The sequence below is a fragment of the Pelodiscus sinensis genome, chromosome 11 (genome assembly GCF_049634645.1).
Source record: "Pelodiscus sinensis isolate JC-2024 chromosome 11, ASM4963464v1, whole genome shotgun sequence".
NCBI lineage: Eukaryota > Metazoa > Chordata > Testudines > Trionychidae > Pelodiscus > Pelodiscus sinensis.
Genome location: NC_134721.1, coordinates 37934493 through 37956708, shown reverse-complemented (window position 1 = coordinate 37956708; position 22216 = coordinate 37934493). Strand labels below are relative to the sequence as shown.

Genomic DNA, 22216 nt, shown 5'->3' with positions numbered 1-22216 from the left:
TTATTTTGTTTATTCAGTTATTCTGATTTTACATTTATTTTACATCTGTGGAATGATATTGGAAAAAGGATCACAATCACAGGATGTCCCTTGGAGTGTGTCTTAGGGTATGTCTACACTACCCCGCTAGTTCGAAATAGCGGGGTAATGTAGGCATACCGCACTTGCAAATGAAGCCCGGGATTTGAATTTCCCAGGCTTCATTTGCATAAACTGGGCGCCGCCATTTTTTAATCCCTGCACATTCGAACCCCGTGCCGCGCGGCTACACGCGGCACGAACTAGGTAGTTCGGACTAGGCTTCCTAGTCCGAACTACCGTTACTCCTCATGGCCTCTGTTACATTGAATTTGGTACATTTTGATGCACCAAATTTTTGTGCTCCATGCAAATGAATTCATACACTTGTACTGCATTTCCCAGGAAGCCATCTAAAGAAGATTTGATGGAAGAAGATGAGGCTGTCTCTAGCATTCTTGTGGAGTTGGAGGATTTGCAGTAATCCTCCAATGTCTACTGTCTGGAGATGCAGAAGAAGAAGGTAGACCATCTTCTCCTTTTATATATGAAGAAGATGGCAATAAGATTGGGAATTGGATGTAGAATCTTTCACCAGTAGATGGCTGGTTCAAATCTGGACAAGGCCACTTTCCATCATCTGACACTTGTTTTGTGTTCAATGTGAAATAAATTTTTGGTTATTTTCTGTCCAGTGGCCATCACATGTAATAAAAACGCTTTGTGAGTCCCACAAAGGTTCATCATGAATCCACGTTTTTTTCTAGATAACTGGCAGGCATCTTAGTTGCATTGCTGCAAAGAATATTCATCCAAACTCATATTTGGAGACATCAATTCTGAGATGTTTCTTTCTCTGAAAATAGAGCATTCAAACCTGGGCAAAAGGGAAGGGATTCTATTGCTTCCTCATACCAAAAAGTCAGGGTCATCTCTAGAGCATACTTGCAAATACCTAAAATAATTTGTTTTAAAAGAAAGATACAGGAAGAATCTAGGTCAAAAAGTCTGGCTATGTATACTTGATCTTGTCTTCACTACTTAAGTTCACTTAGCTTTTTGTGTTGGTATATTTATCTGTGAATACCGTTAGCCAGTATCTGAATGCGATAGCTGAAGCATAAGAGTGATACCATATAAACTCTCATAGTTTAAACTCTCATAGTTAATGCATTGTAACTAAAGAAGATTGCATAAATACAAGGTAGTAATGTGAACTTCCATAAAAATACTTTGCCACCTATATCAATAGTTCAGCAACATTTTTGCAGTGTCTTTTATAACTGATGTGAGTACAGGAAATTTTAGTTATGAGAAATTCATGGAGTTAAGATAGCAATGATCTTTTACAAGCTAAAGCAGTCTGTCTTCAGACAAATTCCAGGGTAGAAAATCAAATTAAAAATATAACTAAAACTTAATTCATGGGAATGTTGTTCTGTATTTCTCTCACACCTAAGGGTAGACAAAAATTATGGACTCTGAGGTTTTGCAAATCTCCACAACTACTTTTCAGGTTCCCAAAATGGGAGTTGTACCATTTTTTTCCTGTCTCATAAGCCAAGTCAATGTTTATTTTCTCTAACAAGATTGTTACTTCCCTATCAAACAAGGCATTGTGAAAATAATTGCAACCCACGTGAAAAATAGTCATATGCTATGATGATTGCCACAGAAAAGCTTATAAATACAACTTTAAAAATATCCTCATTTTTCTAGTTAGAGGGGAGCCTCTGCTATGCATGAAAGATAGAAGAGTTCAATAGATCTTTGAAAAAGTTTATTTTAGAACAAGTTGATGCCATTACAGCTATGAATAAAGAATGTTTGCAGCATTTTTCATTAGACTTATTCTTTTACCCTGTGTTTATTTGTTTTGTTTTTCAGTTTCTCCTAGGGCCAATGCAAATTCAGTAGCATGAAAGTCAAACTTTCCAATTGGTTTTCAAATTTAAGCAAAATAAGTTTGCCCATCCCATCTTACCTCATTGCATTGGAACATTTTACACCAAACATACACTAAAAATTTAGAAATGTACAAGGTCCTAACGTGAGTAGAATCTACAAGACTGTTCTTATTCTAGACAGAATGAAACTTTTAAAGTGCCTAGTGGACTTTTTTTAATTTTGCCGTTTGGACAGTCTATGTTTCCAGGAACTACGTACAATATAAATATTGTCCTTGCTATTTATTCCTCTCTTTGGAAAGCTATAGGGAAGTCTTTGTGTAAGATACATAGTGACTGCACTCTGAGAAGTGTTCTTAAACTACATAAAGGCCAAAATGGTCTTTTATTATGCAAAATTCCATAAGCACTGATTGGCAGAGAGATACATCTATCTGAGACCCATTAACTGTTCTGACAGCATCCCAGCTTCAATTCCAATGTACTCCATTGTAAATATAGGAACACAAAAGCTTGGCTTATCAATCCCGTGAGGGCTATTCCAGAGTGGAAGTCTTTCAACCTGCTTTTTAAATATTTTTAATTGTGTGCAACTCACAGAGACAACTCTTGTGAATTCACTTTTAAAAAGAGGACACTGAATGGATACAAAATAAGACAAAACAAAAGTGAAGTGAGTATGCTTATCTTTCTCTCTTTTAGTAGTTTCATTTTCCCCTTATAATGTCTGTTTACTCGCTTTTTTTAACAGTAACTGTTCATCCTTGGTTATTTCTGCTCTTTGCCATTGTCCTGCTGGATCAAATTCCTCACTGTTTTACATTTCATATAGTCCCTGTTGACTTCAGGCATGACCATGTACATCAGCCTGTCAAACTCTGCAGGATCAGTAATCTGTTAGATATTCCTGTGCATAGATTCCACAAAAAGAGATCTGTATTTAGTTACTTTCCTTAGGAGAAAAAGCAAATTACATACCTGTAATTCTTGTTCTCTGGAGACGATATTAAATACAGATCTGCCCTCATCTTTCCACCTATGTTTATATTGAAGATCATCTTTCCAGCTTCTTATGCAGGCTCATTGCAGGAATGTTTAAAGAAACTAGCGTAAGGTTTAGAATTTATCATCCTCTATGATGTGCAGTCTGTAGAGAGTCTTAATACCCTTTTAAATTGTCTCTTTTGGAGAGTGCTCCATGACTCTGGGTCAGAACATGGAAAGCCAGGATCTCTATTTAATTCTGCCTTTGGAGAATGAACATTTCAGGTAAGTAATTCAGTGTGCCTTAATGTGTGATTAATGTTGTCTTGAGCCACATATTGGCTTTCAGATGCATATATGTCCTATAGCTCATGACTCGTTCATAGTTCTCTCCACATACGGGTTCATCAGATACCTTATTCTATTTCTTTGCTATGTGTATCAGTCTTATAATCCAGAATCTGCCTGCTGAAGAAAACATGCACTGCAAAATGTCTTGATTTGTGTTTTTAAGAGCTAATATTAAGTTTATGCATTTTAATTCCATATTACCTGACTATCTCTATTAACAGATTCATATGGGGAAACAATGGAGCAGTGATTCTATCAACTGTGTATTATTTGCACATTACATTTTCCTGCACTTTAAGATGATATTCCACCAAAAACATTTACTTACAGTTTCTAGTGTCACTTTTTACAAGTACTTTCGAGATGGACATTCCATTTATAAACATGTAGATCTTATATAATACACGGAAATAAACAACTAGCTCCCTAAGGCCATGTCTACACTAGGAAATGACTGAATGACGCAATGACGGAATTTGACTTAAGAACTCCCGATTTAACAAATTCGAACTAGCATGTCCTGACTACAGGGAAGTGTCGAAATTAGTACAAGGCAAGCTCCATTAATGTGGATACACTGTCTCAGACTTAGAGCCCCAGGAAGCAGTCTGGGGAGCTGCGGAGGCCTCCCAGAGGCCCATAAGTTTGAATTAGTGGCACTGGAGCATCCACTCTAATCTTATTTCACAATTAATATTTCAGAATTAGCTTTATTCCTCGTACAGAGTTGGAAGTCCATAGCCTATTATTTCAAAATAACAGGCTTGGTATTGTGGCTGCAGTGCTTATAAATTCAATTTTGGGGAAGGTTATTTCAGAATAAGGTCCTAGTGTAGACCCAGGCTAAGAGAGCTGAAGTGGAGGATGCTATTTCAACAAATATGCAGTAACATGTATATCCTTAAAATTGGTATTGTAGACCATTTTTATACTTCTGACTTTGAATAACGATGAGGAGTTACATATAGATTTACAACAACTATCTAATCAGTAATGATGCGGTATTACTAATTTAATTAATTTAAATTAGTTGATTAATTTCAGTTTCTCCAGTTAAAAGGGAAATTCCTTGATTAGTTTTAGATGTACTGCTTTGAATTTTAAATCTTTAAATGATGGGGAAACAGAAATATATTGTAGCCGGGGGCATGGTTATATTTAGTGGTGTGATATCTTGGGGCTTTCCTTACAATTTTAGGTCCACTTTTATGGCAGTTTGTTTTCAAATAGTAATATTAGTAGCAATTAATATGACTGAGCTAGAATAAGGGTATCCCTTCATGAGTGGTCTACTTAGGACATGCAAGATAGCAGGATTCTAGTGTTCTTTGACGTGACAATGAGTTTGTTCTTTGGGTTTGAACATACACTAATTTTTATAAAGTCTGTTTTTTACAATGGTATTACTGAGTCACCTAAATCATGAAGTTTTCTCTGCACAGGAACATCAGAATAAGTTCATTTTGGTTAAAATAATCTTGTAAATATTTTATCAGGAAATGACATCCTGCATGTCAAAAGAGATTCAAACCAGTGATGCTTTTTTTCTGAAATGTGTGTGGGTGAACAGCCATTATGACTCTAGCTTTAGGAGTTCCTGGCTTTTCTTTCACTGGAAATTAGAATTAAGGATGGTAGGATCTTTAAAGAAGTGATGGCATGAATTCTCTTCTCATGTATGTCAGTACTTACCCCCACTGCATTGTAGTTATACTGGTGTTAACTGAAAGGCAGATTTGGTGCATTATTCCTAAAAGAGTTTTGTTTCTAATATTCATCCTTCATTATCATCAGCTATAAAGAGGAGTTTAGTCCTTGTAAATTCAGAGCTAACTCTTTTGTAGTTTAAACTAATTAGGAAGTTCATTGCTGCAAACTCCCCTGTATGAATGACACACATGCTTGCAAAGTACAAGACTATATTTGTAATTTCAAGCAGTTGTATTCTAATATAACATAAGTAAAAAGGAAAATATGATTGTAAAAATGTTAAACACTTCATCAACTTGTCCTCTGAGGCCAACAATAAAAGTATTCACAAAACTTACAATGTGTAATACTGACAGACAATATTGCAGTACTTTGGGGAAATATGTCTATATTTCTATGCAATTTAAAATACACACAAGTAACTAGTAGTTCAAAAGCAACTCAACTTTATTTTCTAAGTAATTATTATCTGCTCTGCAGTGCAAATAAAAATATTCTGCTTCAGAGAGAATTATTTTCTATTCAGCAATTACAAAATGCAATCATTTTTATCATTGTGCCCAATTTATGTGATCCTTCAATAATAAAAATAAAAACAGAAGACATATCAAAGCATCTTATAATTTTATTGAGCTACTATGTGAGCTTACCTTGACATTTCTAAAATGAAAAAGCAAATCCTCTGCTTTTGAACAGTTTTTAATATTTATTACAAGAGAATTGGGAACTGAATTTTGTTTCCCTTCTGGAAGAAAATCTAGATGGCAGTAATCATGTAATATTTATTCTCGGTCAAAAAGATGGTGATTAGCATCATAGAATGTAGGACTAGAAGGGACCTTGAGAGGTCAGCTAGTCCAGTCCCCTGTCCTCGTGGCAGCACTAAGTACTGTTGACTTATTCATCGGAATCCCCTTGCAATTCACGGAATCACTATTCTCAGTTCCGTGTATTAACAGGGGTCTTCTTTCCCAGCCTATGGGTGTGATGGGGCCAGGGAACTCACCACAGCTGCCAGGAAGGCTCGCTACAGGGGTATTCACCAATTTCACTCTGTGGTGGTTGCATTCCCGCAGCCACTGCGAATGGCGAGGGTTCCCTGTATATCACTTGTTATGTACACATATGTAGGATGGTTAAATTTTAAAAATCATGGTCCAAAGCATGTTCTAGTGTAAACTGGTTCAGCTTCCCTGACCTCCATGGAGCTGCTTCAATTTACCCTAGACAAGAATTGGGGCCTATTTATTTCCACTCATTAAAAGAAATACTCATGGCTTTGATTCATTCAACTGAATTAAAACTATATGTATGATTATTTTTAAAAAATTATTATTCCTGTCAGTTGTGCAACTATGTCCATTTCTTAAGCAACTTGTCTCATTCTTTCCTCCATTTCAGATCGAAGTAGTCAATACATTCAAGAGTGGCACTTCCTTTCAGGGAGCTCTAAGGAGACAGTCCTCCGTCACAAGCCAGAACCAGGATGTAACCAATATTTCTAGCCCTAGTCACGTATCGTTATCCAATGCTCTTTCCTCTCCTACCAGCACATCTGCTGCTGCGGCTGGGCGTGAGTGTGTATTCTTAATGCATCAGATCTACAGAGATGCCAACTCATCTACCAGTCATTCAGATATTTATATTGCCTTTTTCCACTTGCTACCTTGTGCAAAACACAACAAAAACCCACACACAACTCCAACCAACAACACACCTTCATTGCTGAATTACTTTGTATACTGTAGATACACTTCTTTGACCTTTTCATTACAGGTCCTTATTCAGATCAGTAGGACACCCGTTTCTGGTCCCCCATTATGCAGTAAATATAGATTCCTGTAACAGTGAATTTTCTCATCATGTATGTATTTGTAATACAAAATAGTTCCTTAAAATCATTCTTGTTATTGCTCATGATTACAGATTTTTTTCTTAGAGAGAAAGCTAAAAGCTACATTTGATATTATAGCAAGCATTAAAGAGACAACTTAAATATTGTCAGCAATAAATAAATAAATATTCACATACACACACGCACACACACACACACAATCACATGCAATAGGTACCCATTTCATAGTCTGTTTTCTCTTACAGTGCTTCAAATTAGTGTCTCCCTGCCTTAAAGCCTCATTCCTACAATGTTATGAATAGAAGATAACTCACCAAAGAAATAACTTTAAAATCCCCCTATGTCAGTCTTTTTCCTGAATGCTAGGAGAAAAGTTGAGAAAAGCAGCATGTCTTAATATTTAATAAATCCCTACATAGTGACAGATCACAGAGGGAACTAAATTACAATGCCCTGCGCCTCCCTCCCCCAGGGAAAAAAACCTCTCCCCCCATTTGTAAAAGGATTCAAAATAATATTGGAGGAAAACAATCATACGTAAGCATTCAGGGCTTTGAAAGGTCAAAACTAGCCCATTGATTTCACCTAGAAGCTCAAAAAGTGAAAGTTCCAAAGCAAAAACTTGCATGTGCTCTTCACAAGAAACTGCTTTCAGTAAACAAACAATAAGTAGTTGACACCAGCTTCAATTTCTGAATGGCCTCAAGACATAGGGAGGATTAGTCGTCTAATTTTAAAGTGACAGAGACATGGAGAATTTTGTCAAAAAGGAGTAGTCTCACAATACAGATAAAAATGGAGTGTTGTTTACTGAGACTGCTACCCACTATACTCAATTTTAGGGTAAATCACCTCATGTTTCAAATTTGTGTTGCAAATAACAGCAATATACCCTGACTTGGATGCCAATGTATTTTTCTTAAAGTCTACAGTTCCTTCCCCAGCCCAGTGTTTCACCTCATTAGGCTTTAGTCAGCTAGCTCCATTCAGATAGAGAGCAGTGGCAATACAGTGGTATCTTGCCAACATACTGAAGGTGCCTTGTTTGGTAGCAGTGCCAAAGGCAGGATGACACTAGTGAACCTATGTAACCAACTTGTGCACATGCTGAACAAGATGGGGACCAGAATGAACCTAGCAGCACCATGCCTTCTTGTAATCTGGTGGACAATTCCAATAGTAGCCCTCCGGATTCTCTCAGACAAATAGAAGAGCCATGATATCCCACTGTGGGTCACAAGCGTTTCAACTGCACCTCGTAGTCAGTGGTCTCAGTCAATCCAAATTCAGCCCCATCCATGCCCTTCCCAGCAATCTCAGCAGAGACACTAGGAACTAAAGATTGAACTAAATTTCCACCACTCCTTTTCACTACTGATGGAGTTCATCAGGACATGCTTGAGGCCCCTATCAGCAGCATGGAGAAGCAGAGATTGTCTGCATTGTAATTGTTCTGTGAATAGAGTATGTTGGTCTCCAGTGCCATGAAAGTAACTTGCATTCATTTGAAAAAATAGGAAAAGAGTGTGGCTGATATTTCAAGGTAATCAGGGATGTGCATCTACCTGTCAGCAAATAGAGTCTGGTCTTTATGTAACAACTTGCATAGGCTTTATTATTGAATCAGAGTATCTATTTTAAGATACTGTTTAAGTAGCTGTTTTAAAGAGTATCTTTTTAAAATAATATTTCAGTCATAACAGATACCATCTATCTGTTTTGAAGTCAAAGCTAGATATGGGTTATGAAAAGCCATATATGCAAAAATCATTAGCTATTTTCCACAGCTGAATAAAATTATTTTTTCTTCATGGAGCCAGATCACTTTCTGATGCCACTTGGCACTGTACTCCCTTTCAGAAGGCCCAAATGAAATTAAAAAGAAACAAAGATAAAGAAAATCCTTCAGCAGGATGATGTACACTCCCCCCTCCTCCTCCCACACACACAGAGCATATCAGCTTTCTTTTGCTTTAAGGTCTTCAATCTCTTGTTTCTAATGAGCTGTTCCAGGACTGACCTCCATCTTACGGATTGCCTAGGTTAAAATAAAAGATAAATAACAACAACCCTTTTCTTCTGTCTATTGGATTAAAGGTACCTCAGTCGCAGGGGGCATGTCTACACTAGCTCGTTAGTTTGAGCTAGGTAGGGTAATTAGGGCAAGCGGAGTTGCAAATGAAGCCTGGGATGTAAATTTTTAAATCCCCCTTAGTTTGAACTCCATTCCACGAGGAGTAACGGTAGTTTGAATTAGGATCTTTAATTCGAACTACCTACTCCGTGCCGCGTGTAGCTGTGGGCACGGAGTTTGGACTAAGGGGGATTTAAAAATGGCCGTGCCCAGGAACATGCAAATAAAGCCCGGGATATTTAAATCCCGGGCTTCATTTGCAACTCCGCTTGCCCTAATTACCCTACCTAGCTCGAACTAATGAGCTAGTGTAGACATACCCTGAGAGGTAATATATTTCAACCAGCTAAAGACATAGGAATGTTTAGGGCTGTTGTGAAGGTATAGCTATATGAAAGGCATAGCTGAATTTGAGAGGGGCTTACTTTTGTGTTGGGGTTATTTTGTTTGGTTTTAGATGTGCTTCCATTTTTTTTTTAATTTCTGAGAATCTCTTCGGAAATGTTTTCCATGACACTCATTAAAGATGACACTTGTTAAGTTCCCCAGGAGTCTAAAAATACTTGTCTAACATAAATATACCGAGGTTGTAACAGGGGCTGGCCATTTATCTATTCATGTGGCTCAGTTTATTGTGGCATATTTTGGGAGGCCAGCTTGAGATTTCTTAAATCCAGGCCTGTGCAAAATACAGCCTGTGGGCTGCATCCAGCCTGCCAAGCCCCTGTATCTGGCCCACGGAGGCATCGGGGAGCCCCCGGCAGGCTCCCCTGCTTGCCTCGTGGCCCCACGTGCTGTACAGAAACGCAGCTGCAGGGCTCCATTTCTGTTTTGAAACTAGACAGGAGGGAGAAACTTTTTGGAGCTGCCCGCTCTCAGCACATTCCCATTCGCTGGGCAGCTGAGAAGACTCTCCTGGGCTCAGTTACTCATGAAGCACAGTGCCAGGCAAGGAGGCTGGCTGGGAAACATTTTAAGCTCTGCAGGCTGGCTAGCTAGGCAGCTGACAGGTGGCAGCCTGCTTCTGGCACCCCAACCCTTTCCTGCCCCAACTTTCTGCCTCCCCCCCCACTCAACATACCCAAACCCTCTGTCCCCCTCTTACACCCACACCCCCTCCCAGATCAGACATCTCCTGCCCCAGATCACAATCCCCTCCTAACTTAGGTCACATGTCAAACCCCTGCACTCCAGTCTCCTGCCCTAGGTTACAACCACCAACTCCCTCCCAGACTCCCGTCTCCGTCCTGCACCCCAGTCCCTAACCCAAGCTCCCTTCTGCACCCAACCTCTATTCCAGACCCTGCATCTCCATTAATATTGTGGAAGAGTGCGGCCTTCGACCACTTTCCAAAATCTTGGAGTGCTCCCCCCCATCAAAAATTATTGCCCACCCCCAGTCCAGGAGGTGCTTACCTGTGCAGCTCCCAGCCACCAGTCCATCAGATCCCTCAGCCATGGCCGTTTGCACCAGCTGCAGGAGCCATGTGCTTTTCTGAATGCTGGGAGCTCGAGGGAGGGGCACTTTGCACACTGCCTGTCCTGCAGACAGTAACTTCCATTGTCTGCAAACTGGCCAGTGAGACATGCGATATTATACTGGGGGAGAGTCAATGTGTGAAGCCCCTCACCTCCGGCTCACAGCTCTCACAGAAGCACATGGCTCCTGCAGACAGATGTTCTGAGCACCCTATAGGGGCAAGGCAGTCAGGGTACCTGACTGAGGCTGCTGCTGAACTGTGGTGACTTGGCAGGCCGGATCCATCCCTCAGCTGTATTTTGATAGCTGCTGTTCTATATGCAACATTAACTTGGCCATGTTATGAGTTATGTCCAGGCCCACCACGGTATATAATTTATGGTATAGATTAAATACTATGAATATTAATATACTAATAATTGGAAATCTACTCAATTTCAAGAAATTATTTTAAGTTCAGGTACCACCCTTTCATAAGAATGGCCATATTGGAGCAAGGGTCTTCTGACAGTGGCTAATGCCAGGTACCCCCAGAACTTGTAAGCTTTAAGTGATCCTGTCACCCATTTCCAGCCCTGACAAACAAAGGTGAGGGACACCATCCTTGCCCATTCCATTAATCGCTCTATCCTCCATGAATTTATCTAGTTCTTTTTTTAATGCTATTAAAGTCCTGGTAATCACTTGGCAGGAAGTTCCTCAGGTTGACTGAGCCCTTGCTAATTTGTGTGGTTTTACAATAACACTCTTCAATGTTATTACTCCTTGTTACGTTGGGAAAACCAAAGCATAAACTGAATTAAGCCCTGATCCAGCAAAGCACTTTAAATATGGCCTTACTGTAGATTTAGTGGTGGGGGCTCTTGTCTGGCAGGTTGGAGAGGGCCTTTAAGGACTAAAGAGTGACTTTCTGCTTCAGCTGCCAAAGGAGGTAAGAGAAGAGGGGCTGTATAAATTCATGCCAATGCATGGAAAGCCCCCTTTGACCTGGACTGGGTAGAGCAGGCAGGAAAGCAGTGTATCTAACTGTACACAAATTAATCAAGCTCTTTGTTGCTAATCTTTCCATTGATTAAGTATATTATTAGGTATATCATCTCACTACACCCCTCCCCCCCACACACAATGCACAATTAACAAAATAGACACACGTGACCCAACCCAACATTTAAAAAAATCCTTTAAGAATAAAAACATTTATATAAGGCAGGTGTTACATAAAGTTGCTGTCTGAATGAAGACAAGTTTTCTGTTCATGCTGACTGTAGGTAACACAATTTTCTGAAAAATTCTATGCTCAGAATCCTATGCATGAGTTCCTGTACTTGCAGGGGAGTTTTATAGGGGTGATGTTAATGCTATTATATTTGGATTATTATTTTTTTGTGTTGATTTCATTGAAATGTTTTCACTGTCTCTTATATAAACTATGCTAGCAGCAGCCTCAACTGAGGCCAGATGGCACTATACCAGTATGTATAGTTTTCATTGCAGACTCAACTTACGCTGGCAAAACTGGGCTTTGATGGCATAATTTATTTCAGTCCCACTCAAGCAAAATCAGATATATTAGCAAAACCACAGTATAAATGTATTTATTTTGCTGGTATATGATCATCAGGGCTCATACTTTTTTACACCCTTGAGAGACCAACCTGCAAAGGCAAAATACTGGTCTTTACCAACCAAGAAGGGCAAAGAGGGAAAATCCACAATGATATCATAAACCAGAATTATTAGTTTTTGGTGGCCACTGAACGTGCTCAGAAGTGTATCTTCAATCACGTATCTTTTAGGGGGGTTAATTGGCTATAGCCAATAGCCTTCCATTTAAGAGCTAGTCCCTGCCAAGTTTCAACCCGCAGCAGTCTGATTCAAAAGTAGTGTTAGATTTCTTTATGGCTAAATTGTCATTTTTTCCCCATAATTTCAAGCTGTCTCAGATTTTGATCAGATTTGTCAGAAAAATTTATCCACTGGCATGTACTCCATGCATGCAACATTTTTGACCCAAAAGGTGACTGTTCTGGGCTCTATAAGCATATGCAACCAATTGTAACCCTAATGGAAATTTACCTATACTGGACTCTAAGATTTTAATTCTTTTTTTAATTTGTATCCAGAATTTGGTGCTAAAAATAGTGTTGTTTCTTGACACAAAATTAATTTTAGTTTTCACTAGCCGTTTTCAACTTTAGTATGGCCACTGTATCATGTATGTAGTCTGGCCTTCTGTCCTGTTTAGAGTGAGTACTGAACATTTTCCAGCTCTGTTGTTACATGTTCCATACATGTATAGCTTTCTATAATTATGTCCATTGTGCAGCCAAAGTCGTGTACACTTTCTGGGTGCATTTTATATCTAATATAAAATATTCTAAAAGTAAACTGAAGTTTAATGCTTGATGGGCCCCAGCAGGACTTTCTGACTTTATAAATTAAATGTCAAGGCAGAGTTTTGTCAAAGCAGCATCAAATCATATTCAGTTAATAGATCAAATCTTGTTCATTTAACTCATGAGACTGCCATCCTTAGTCGCATTGATTTCTACAAGGTTAATTATATAAAGGCTTTTCAGATGAGTAAAGGAAACATTATTCATACAATCACCGGACCTGGATTTAAAAATGAATTCAAATCTCAAAGCTTGTATAGAAATGTTGCACAATTCTAGACTCCACCCTGTTAAAGGTCTTAATTTACCTTTGCAAAACTAGTTTTTAACAAAATTAAGTCTGGTATTGATCGCACATGCTCTGCTTTTAGATAAGGGGTACTCTGCTGACTCCAATTGATTTATACTTGTTTACCTGAGATTAGAAGCTGGCCCTTTGTGTTCCCCTTATGGTGAAACAAAGCGGGTTGAAAAATTAATTGCACAGCAAAATCTTGTCAGCTTATTTTGATATAAAGTGGCAGAGAGGTAGGTACCATGGGCTTGGTTCAGGTTTCACACCATTAATATCAGTGGATTAACATCAGTGTAAAACTGATGTAAAATCAGACTTAAGCCCTTCTCTGTGTTTATATTAGCGCACCCTTTGTTCTGTTCTCACTGCCAACATATGTGACTTTGCAAAGCGCTAATTGAAATTACTCTATTTACTCTAGGGTTTTGGATCTTTTGTGTTCGTTTAATAGTTAAAAATAAATAAATAAAAATAGCTATCTAAAAGTTACTGCTTCTAATTTTCACAACTTCTACTGCATGTGATACAGAACGTATTATTCAGACAATTTACAAGATGACGTCCATATATACATCATCCCAATTTATGGACTTATTTTGCTCACCTTAAAATGCAAGCAGGCACAAGAGAACACATACAAAAGGTCCCATACGTGATTTGTGTTCTGTTGCAAAGCTTCACACCAACTACAATTCTTAACCAAACACCAGCGCTGTGACTTTTGACATTTTTAGGTACACCTAAGAGTTGGCATCTCTTTGCAAAATTGACCTCTTGTTTACTTTTTTATGCTAATCACCTTACTGACATTTCAGTAGAATTGAATTTGTTTGCTTTTGCAGTAACCTACTCTCTACTGTCTGAATATTAAATGTGTTTGTTTTCCCAGAGGGCTAGAGATCACTGGACAAAAGGGTTCAGCAGGAGAGAGTGAAATAAAAAGAGGTTGTGAGTCTTTAACCTTGAGCCTGACATGAATGTGAACCAAACTCAAGATACTTGGCTTATCGGAAGCTGGGTAAACATTCGAGTATAAGCCCATACTCTACCAACCGTACCACACCTGTTGATCTTAAAACAGGTCCTATGTATTTCGCCTTTATACTGTTGTACATAGGGGTGAGATTTTTCTCTATTTAATCTTTTCTTCTGCTGAGAAAAAATTGGTAGTATTGAAAAATTGTTTCTCTTATTTTTCTTGCCTGATGCAGTATTTAAATCTAATTTTCAGGGTGGGACGAAACTGAAGAGCTTTTTTTAATTACAGCTACAGAGAAGAAAGAAGTGGAAACTTATAGTTCTGTCAAAATGTCTAGAAGTGTTGTCCCCACAGTCTTCTGTTAAAAACAGTTCATTTTTTTCTGTTGTCTCCATTACTGTGAGAAGAGTATCTCATTGTTTGTCTTCCCTTGGCATTGTCAGCATCATAAAAAAATCATTATATTAATTCTATGTAGTTCATAACATATCAACAGCATAACATATCAACAGCAGATGTGTCACCACACATTGCACAATGAAAACAAGTTTAAAGAGAGCTCTGTAGTGTAATGTGAAGCTTAAAAGATGCTATACAATTATAAACAATATTTACACCGGGGGGGGGGGGGGGGGGGTGGAAGGAGAGGGATCTGATTCAGCAAAGTAGTTAAATGTGCCAGTAATCTGATGGGACTATAATTCTTAAAATTAAGAACGTGCTTAAGAGTTTATTGAATTGGGACAATATAAGCAAATCATTTTAATTAGCTTAGTGCTAGTTTAACTGGAAGTGCAATTACAATGGCATCAGACCCACCATCTGTGTGAAGTCAGATTTGTTGCCATTAACGTCAATATTAAACATATTTTTTTCTGTTGCTAGCACCAGAGTCAGAATAGCTCTGGGACAGTATGATGTCTGTTATGTCTCACATGTATTAACAGGAGTTTGAATTACTCTTATACTGCAGAATCTTTTACTGGTTATGAGGTACATGCCAGAAAGCTCCCAGCTGATGGTGCAGGGCTGGACATCAGGAAAAAAAAATTCTATTTCTGTCTTACAAGTAATCTAAAAATAAGTATTTTATGTTACATGTTTATTTTAAAAAATCATATTTTTGTATCTTAACACCTCTTTAATGGGGGTGTGCGCATATAGCTGAGTTATTAAAATAGGCAACACATAAGTTTAGTGTTTTGTGTTGCTTCTGCTGCTGTTGATTGTTACTACCAGAAGAAAAGCAGAGAACTTCATTCCAGAAGTATTATATTCCAGAAGTAGTGTAGCAGGGCTACCACTGAGCTCTGAACTTGGGTCTTGACCTACAATAAAAGAGGTGATGAGATACAAATACTTAAGTATAGGTCTCACACACAATATCCATTGAGACCAAAACTTTGGTATGGACTGCAAATCGGACACATTCTATTTCATAAATTCCAAAGCCAGACATGACCTTTGTGAACATCCAGACCGACCTGTGTAACACAAGCCACAGAACTTCCTCAAAGTAGTTCCCAGAGAAGAAATCTAATCTTGATTATTTTAAATTGCCATGATGAAGAATTTGCTTGGCAAATTGTTCAAAAAGTCACAAAGTACATCTTATTTCCAGTCTGAATGTATCTAGCTTCAGCTTTCAGTTGTTGCATTTTTGCTATACCATTCTCTGATAGACCAAAGAGGCCATAATCAAATATTTGTTCTTCATGTAGGTGCCTCTTCCTGTAGCTACCTCATTGGTCTATCAGAGACTGGTATAGCATGAGCCAATGGCTGGAGCTGAAGCTAGATCAAGTCATCCCTTACAGTGAGGCTATAAACCATATTTTCTAATGATTTAGTCAGTTCTGTAGCTCTTCTGTAAACCCACAATTTAAAAATGGCTCAATATTTTTTTCTACACACAAGCATATGTTAGTCTGTTTGAGCCAATCCAGCACAATGCCCTTTGACCATAGCAGGCAAGTTTCCTCTGAACTAAAGGTTCTTTAACCTCTGGGTGCTGCAGTTTGGAAATCTGTTCCTTCTTTGCTAAGCTGTACATACTCGAGTGCAGAATTTTTTGACTGCAATAAAACTGTTTCCCGAGAAAAGGATGCAACTTTAAAAAAAATCCACTTGACAGACTAGAAGTTAAATTTACTAGTTTAGAAAGTCTTTTTCACTCCACTAGATAAAGTGCTGAAAAATGCTTTCACTTAATTTATAAAAAGTTTGTTTTATTCAGCTAAAGTATGGTATCAAGAAAATATAAACTAAATCATAAAAGCATTTTAAAAAATAAATATTATATTATGAAGAAGTACAGGAGGCATGCCTTAAAAACTCTAGTTAACGTATATCAGATTCCTGTTTTAAAGAATACCATAAGAAATTTGTGGATAATTAGTGTTAGGCCATCCATCCATTCAGTGCTTTAGGAAAGGGTAGACGGGCTGAGCTGACATAGGGGAGTGCGTTTACCAGCTTTTCTGCTCTGGCAATGTTCAAATACTACCTTAAGTTATGAGTGCAAATGTGTTTCTTAGCCTACTCTCCATTTGTGTGCATTATAAATTCATCATGTACCATGGCACAATTCAATCAGACATTGCTCAAATAAAACACAGGTCTCTAATACCAGGATCTAGGCATATCAAGTAGTAGGTGTTGTATACTGGCAGAAGTTGTCATGTCCTACATAGAGACCTGGTTAGCTATTCTTCATCCTGATTACAAAGCTGTTAGTGGACTTTCTCTTCCGGCATCCCAAAATTGCTCAGGCCATTCTGTACCAGTCTATTTCCCTTCCCCTAAAACACAGCCATAGCAGGGAAATGAGCACATTAACAGTCTTTTTTGTGCTTATTTCCCTGGTGCTAAGTAGGGGCTATCTCCTTGCAGGTGTCTGTAAGACTATGCTATTGATAAAATTGCTAAGACTGCAAAGCAAAAATCTGATTTAATTCTGTCCAATTTTTCCAGTACTGCTACACTGGCAGAAACCATTGGTAGAAGCGTTGAAACTCAGATCAGCTTTCTTGGTGAAACTGCTGGCTGAGCATACTGAGAAAACCATTCCATGTCTAAGACACAGGCATCTGCCAACTAGAAGAGAAATTAAGGTTATTATTCATAACAAAACCTTATAGGCTCCATGATCTCATAGGACATATGTAGCAAACCAGTAGATTTCAAATTTGTGTGAAGAAACGCAAAGTGCCTGCTCACACATTTTCTGTCTGTGCCGTTGGTGTGTCACGCTAATAAACACTAAAAAATCACTTATAAATTAAGGGATGAGTGAAAGAATACAACTCATATTGAGGCATAAAACATTGCCAAGCAGTTCATATTTTTGCCATTTTTTTCTTTTACTTTTCCTCAAAAAGTTATGTCTTCTTACTAGCACCACATAGCGCAACCCTTCTTTTCTGAACGGATGGCTTTTCTATAGCTAGCGTCCTCTTCTTTCCCACCCCACCCCCCAAAACATAGATCACTTCCCTCAGCAATGCACTCTCCTTTTGCTCCACTTTCTCCTGACAGACCAAGTCGGCACAGCTGCCTAGAAGCCTAGTTGCTGCTAGTTGTAGCTTTCTTCCAGCTGTCTTACTGGGGACTAAAACGAATAGTCATCGTAGCAGAATAAGGACTGCAAACATGGCATAAAATTTACATGTTTCAGAATTTAAACTCATGAAGGGTGTTCACAACTGAGACAGAAAAAGAAAGAATTTTCTTTTAACTATAAAATACATTATTTTATTGAAGGTCTCTGTATATTTTTAACAAGTTAAACGGCTAAAACAGTGGGTCTATACTCGAGTGTTTACTTTACATATGCATGAAGGAAAAATAACAGTTGAGTCAACAATTATATGTTCACATTATCCAGGCTTCCAAGTGTAGTTGTGTGCCAGTTATCTGTGTTTGTGTGGTAACTGTGACTTCCCCCTTCTGTGGTAGCATGATCTTGCCTCGTATTTTGTCTGCTTGGCTTTTTGTGCTCCTGGCTGCCTTTATTTTGCGTTTGCATTTTTTTTCTGTGTGTATCTTTGGCTCCTCTTTGTGTGTGTCTCATACATACTCTTTGTGTGTTTGTCCAAATGTGTCTGAGTTTTTGTTTTACTGTTTATAAAGTGTGATATGTTATATGTCTTACTATATATATTAGACATTTTTTAAAAAAGCCTTTCTACTTACTCACTGCAAAACTACATGCATGGTTCTACATTTGCATTAAAATTAACATGGCTTGTCTTTTACTAGGGATGTACCACATGAGTGGACGCTCGCTTTCTTTAACCAGTGATTCCCATCATTTCTTTGATGGCTTTAAACTCAATTTGTTTTAATATTTCAGTTGGTACAGACACGTTAAATGAACAAAACTGAGCCACTCCTTTATGCATATAACATCAAGAGACTATGGACTTCAGCTGCCTGCACTGCCCTAACCATATGCTACATTTTCCAAAAAGTATTCGCTATTATAGCACTGTTGTTCTCTAAATGTTCTTACCTCTGACATATTTCCTCTTTTTCCCTTCAGATCCGCGTCGTGAAGGCATTCCGTAGCTCTCTCTATGAAGGGTTAGAAAAACCAGAATCTAGAACCTCCATTCATAACTTTATGACTCATCCTGAATTTAGGATAGAAGATTCCCAACCCCACATCCCCCTCATTGATGACACAGACCTAGAAGAAGACCCTGCTCTCAAGCAAAATTCTAGCCCACCATCTTCGTTGAACAAGAACAACAGTGCTATCGACAGTGGAATAAATCTTACAACTGATACAAGTAAATCAGCTACCTCTTCTAGTCCAGGAAGCCCAATACATAGCCTGGAAACATCACTTTAGCTGAAATTTCACTGCAAAAAATATAAATAAAAACAGCAACTGAAGTATATACATAGCGAGCAAGAGATTAAAAAAACTGTACTAGCTGAGAAGAACTTTTATTCACTTTATGATGAGTGAATGAATTGCTGATCACAGTGGTTTCGGAGAAATAATGAATGGCTGATTTACATACTCAATTTTCCTTACTCGCAGAAAAACAAATACACCCTCCTGCATGAATGTGCATCCCAGAGCACTCAACCCTCTAGCTCTCATGTGCACCATCCCCTCTCGCCTTTTTTTAAGCAGAAAATACAGAGGACTTTTTTTTCTGAGGCTATTTATCCAATTCAATTGTCTGTGAGGGGTTTTTTTTGTTTTTTTTTTTTGTTTTTTTTTTGGTTTTTTGAAATGCTTGTGTGGCATGGATTCAGTTGTATAGATTAATTTAAATAATGTTTTTGAAGTTGCAAAGCTTAACTTGCACAGTAGATATGCACCAGTTGGACAGAGGAACTTAATAAACATTTATGAGATTATATAGACAGATATATACATATAAATATATACATAATTAACTATATATGTATATATGTATCTATCTGTCTATCTATATATATATATAGATAGTTATATATAAAATTTCTTTGTTGGCATGTTGCCTTGTTTCTGCTCAAATTGCTCTATTTTAACTTATTTATGTCCTAAAAAAAGAATGTAATTTGTTTACAAACCTGTAGATAATATCCTTAACTATTTGTAGGGTTACGACAGCACTTCCTGCCGAAGTAGTATAAAAATTGCTCAGCTCTTTGAAAACTACTGTAATATTGCACCTTGGATGTTTTATTACACGTGTTCTGATTTTGCCTGCCTTTTTTTTTCTTAAATAATGTAGATACTGCTAGCAAATAACAAAAGAAGCCAAAATATAATACATTGGATGTAGCATTGTTAACCTAGATTACAGGGCAGTGAACAGGCTTCCTTTGTTCCATATACAAAGTTAAAATGATCAGGTGTTCTTTACCCTTCCCCCCTTTTTATTTTAATAAATTGCTTGAACTTGTTTTGGTGCAACACTCAATGATGGAGGCCATTTCATTTTTAAAGTGTATTGCAATGGCTTATTTAAAGTATTTTTTAAAAGTTGTTATATGAAACGCAGTTTAGTTTATGAATAAATAGTCAAAGATAAATTATATTTGGCTTTATGTATGGAGATCAAGCTAGTGTTGAAATATTGTGACATGTAGTGTTGATCCCTTTCAGTTAGTAATTTAAACATTCATTTCCTTAGAAGTTTCTCGGCTGTTGGCATTTGATACTCACTATGGGTTTGTTGCTGTGACTTTAAAAAAAAAATTCTCATTTCTGCATCTATCTAGATTGACTGACATTTTAAGAAATGTATGTATATTAAGTATCAGAGGGGTAGCCATGCTAGTCTGGATCTGCAAGAGCGACAAGGAGTCCTGTGGCACCTTATAGACTAACAGATGTATTGGAGCATAAGCTTTCATGGGCAAAGATCCACTTCATCAGATGCATGTAGTGGAAATTTCCAGAGGCAGGTATAAATTTCTGGCCTGCATATTTATACCTGCCTCTGGAAATTTCCACTACATGAATCCTACGAAGTGGATCTTTGCCCACGAAATCTTATGCTCCAACGCTTTGGTTAGTCTATAAGATGCCACAGGACTCCTTGTCACTTATGTATATTGAAATGTTCCTTGCGTGGGTTTTTTTTTAAAATGAAGAGTGTCTTCCTTGTAGTCACAAAATATACGGGAGCTAATTAACAATCTTGTTTTACCTATGTATTCTAAAAGGAAAACCATTTTGAAAACTTGCAGTAATCATGAGTCAGAAGTATTTTTCAAGGTGGTAACTGCCCTGGTAACTTTAATTTATGAGCTTATATAATTGCTATGTCAACCACTTGAATGCTAAGCACTTTGTGGGTCACAGACTTTTCATAAAAGTAATTTTGTATTTAATACAAACGTTTGCTTCAAGATTCACGCATATGCTCTTTTCCATAATCTTGTACAGTCCAAAAGACATTTTGAATAACATGATCGATTATGCGAGGGGGAAAAAAGGACTTTCAAACTAACTTGATAAATTCATTTCTTCTTTTGTATTGTTTGAAAGCTGGCTAAGAAATTGGTGTACTGCTGTAGTTTTAAGAACTAGTCCAACTCAATGAACTCTGCCAACTCATGGCCAAACTGAAGTTTGTAGTTCTAAGATTTTTTCAGGTTTCAGAGCAGGTAAAATTCTCATCAGCTTGAAATGCCAGCCTTCTGACTTTTGTGCAGCAGCTTAATTTTTTTTTAACTCATACTCACAGCTGACTGATTCAAACTTTTCACGTAAGAGCAGACGTTTCAGAGCTTAGAGAATTGTTTTCAACAGCTAGTTTTGCCCATTTCTTAATAATAAAACTGGCAGGAAAACATAATTGGATGCTAAGTCTTGTTAATTCTTAGTAGCAAGGTGATTGCAGCATTGTTCTTAGGCTTGTAAATACAGGGACTGACATTAGTAAAATAGGTATTGTGTTTAAAGGCCTATTTGGAATTCCAAAGTCACAAAAAATTATTTTATTTATAGGGAAGAGCCTCTGTCATTACATTGGATCAGAGCAGCTGCAAAATCTTTCAGTACTGCACCATAATAATAACTTAACAATGATGTTTGTCTTTTATGTTCAAGCTTTTTCTTCAGAAATTTTGTTTCATTCTAGTGGAAAGAGTACCATTTGCATACTTGAAAAAAAAGTTTTAAAATAAATTAACACAGCACTCTGTGTGTATATAGTAAAAACATATATAAGCTGAGATGCATAGAAAACTGGGGCTTCTGTGAGCAGAAGTTATGCTTTATGTATATGATAAATGATACACCTTTTTTAAATAAAGCAGACTAGTTATGCCCTTTAAATTACAAGTCATGCATCACAATTCTTTGTTTTTTTAATTGCTTGATGGGAACAATGGATCAAAAAAACCCAAAACGATCAGTTTGTTACAATTCACTGCAATATATATAAATGCTTGCTTTCTACATACGGTACTTAGCAGCATGAGATTTGTGGAAAACAATACAGTGGCACATTTGGCAATCTGTCCCATTAGGGGGTTAATAATTCAGCTGTTTTTATTAATTTTTTTATCTAGACAATAATTGTAAATAAATATCTTACTGTCTCTGTTCATTTATTACTATGCAAAAGGTTATGCTTTCTATTGTTTATTCTTA

General features: G+C 37.6%; 1 protein-coding gene across 17 annotated transcripts in view; it reads left to right on the top strand.

Moving 5' to 3' along the window:
* Window positions 1-20015, top strand: part of LOC102448489 (plasma membrane calcium-transporting ATPase 2) — an 858088-nt gene extending 838073 nt beyond the window's left edge. For 7 of the 17 annotated variants that reach the window (XM_075939331.1, XM_075939330.1, XM_075939336.1 and 4 more), the window contains 2 exons: window positions 6372-6458; window positions 18653-20015. In XM_075939331.1, the coding sequence (XP_075795446.1) occupies window positions 6372-6458; window positions 18653-18964 (399 nt within the window). In that variant the 3' untranslated portion in view covers window positions 18965-20015. The other 10 variants (XR_012906526.1, XM_075939339.1, XM_025185527.2 and 7 more) reach the window with 7 other exon arrangements.
* Window positions 20016-22216: the final 2201 nt, after the last annotated feature.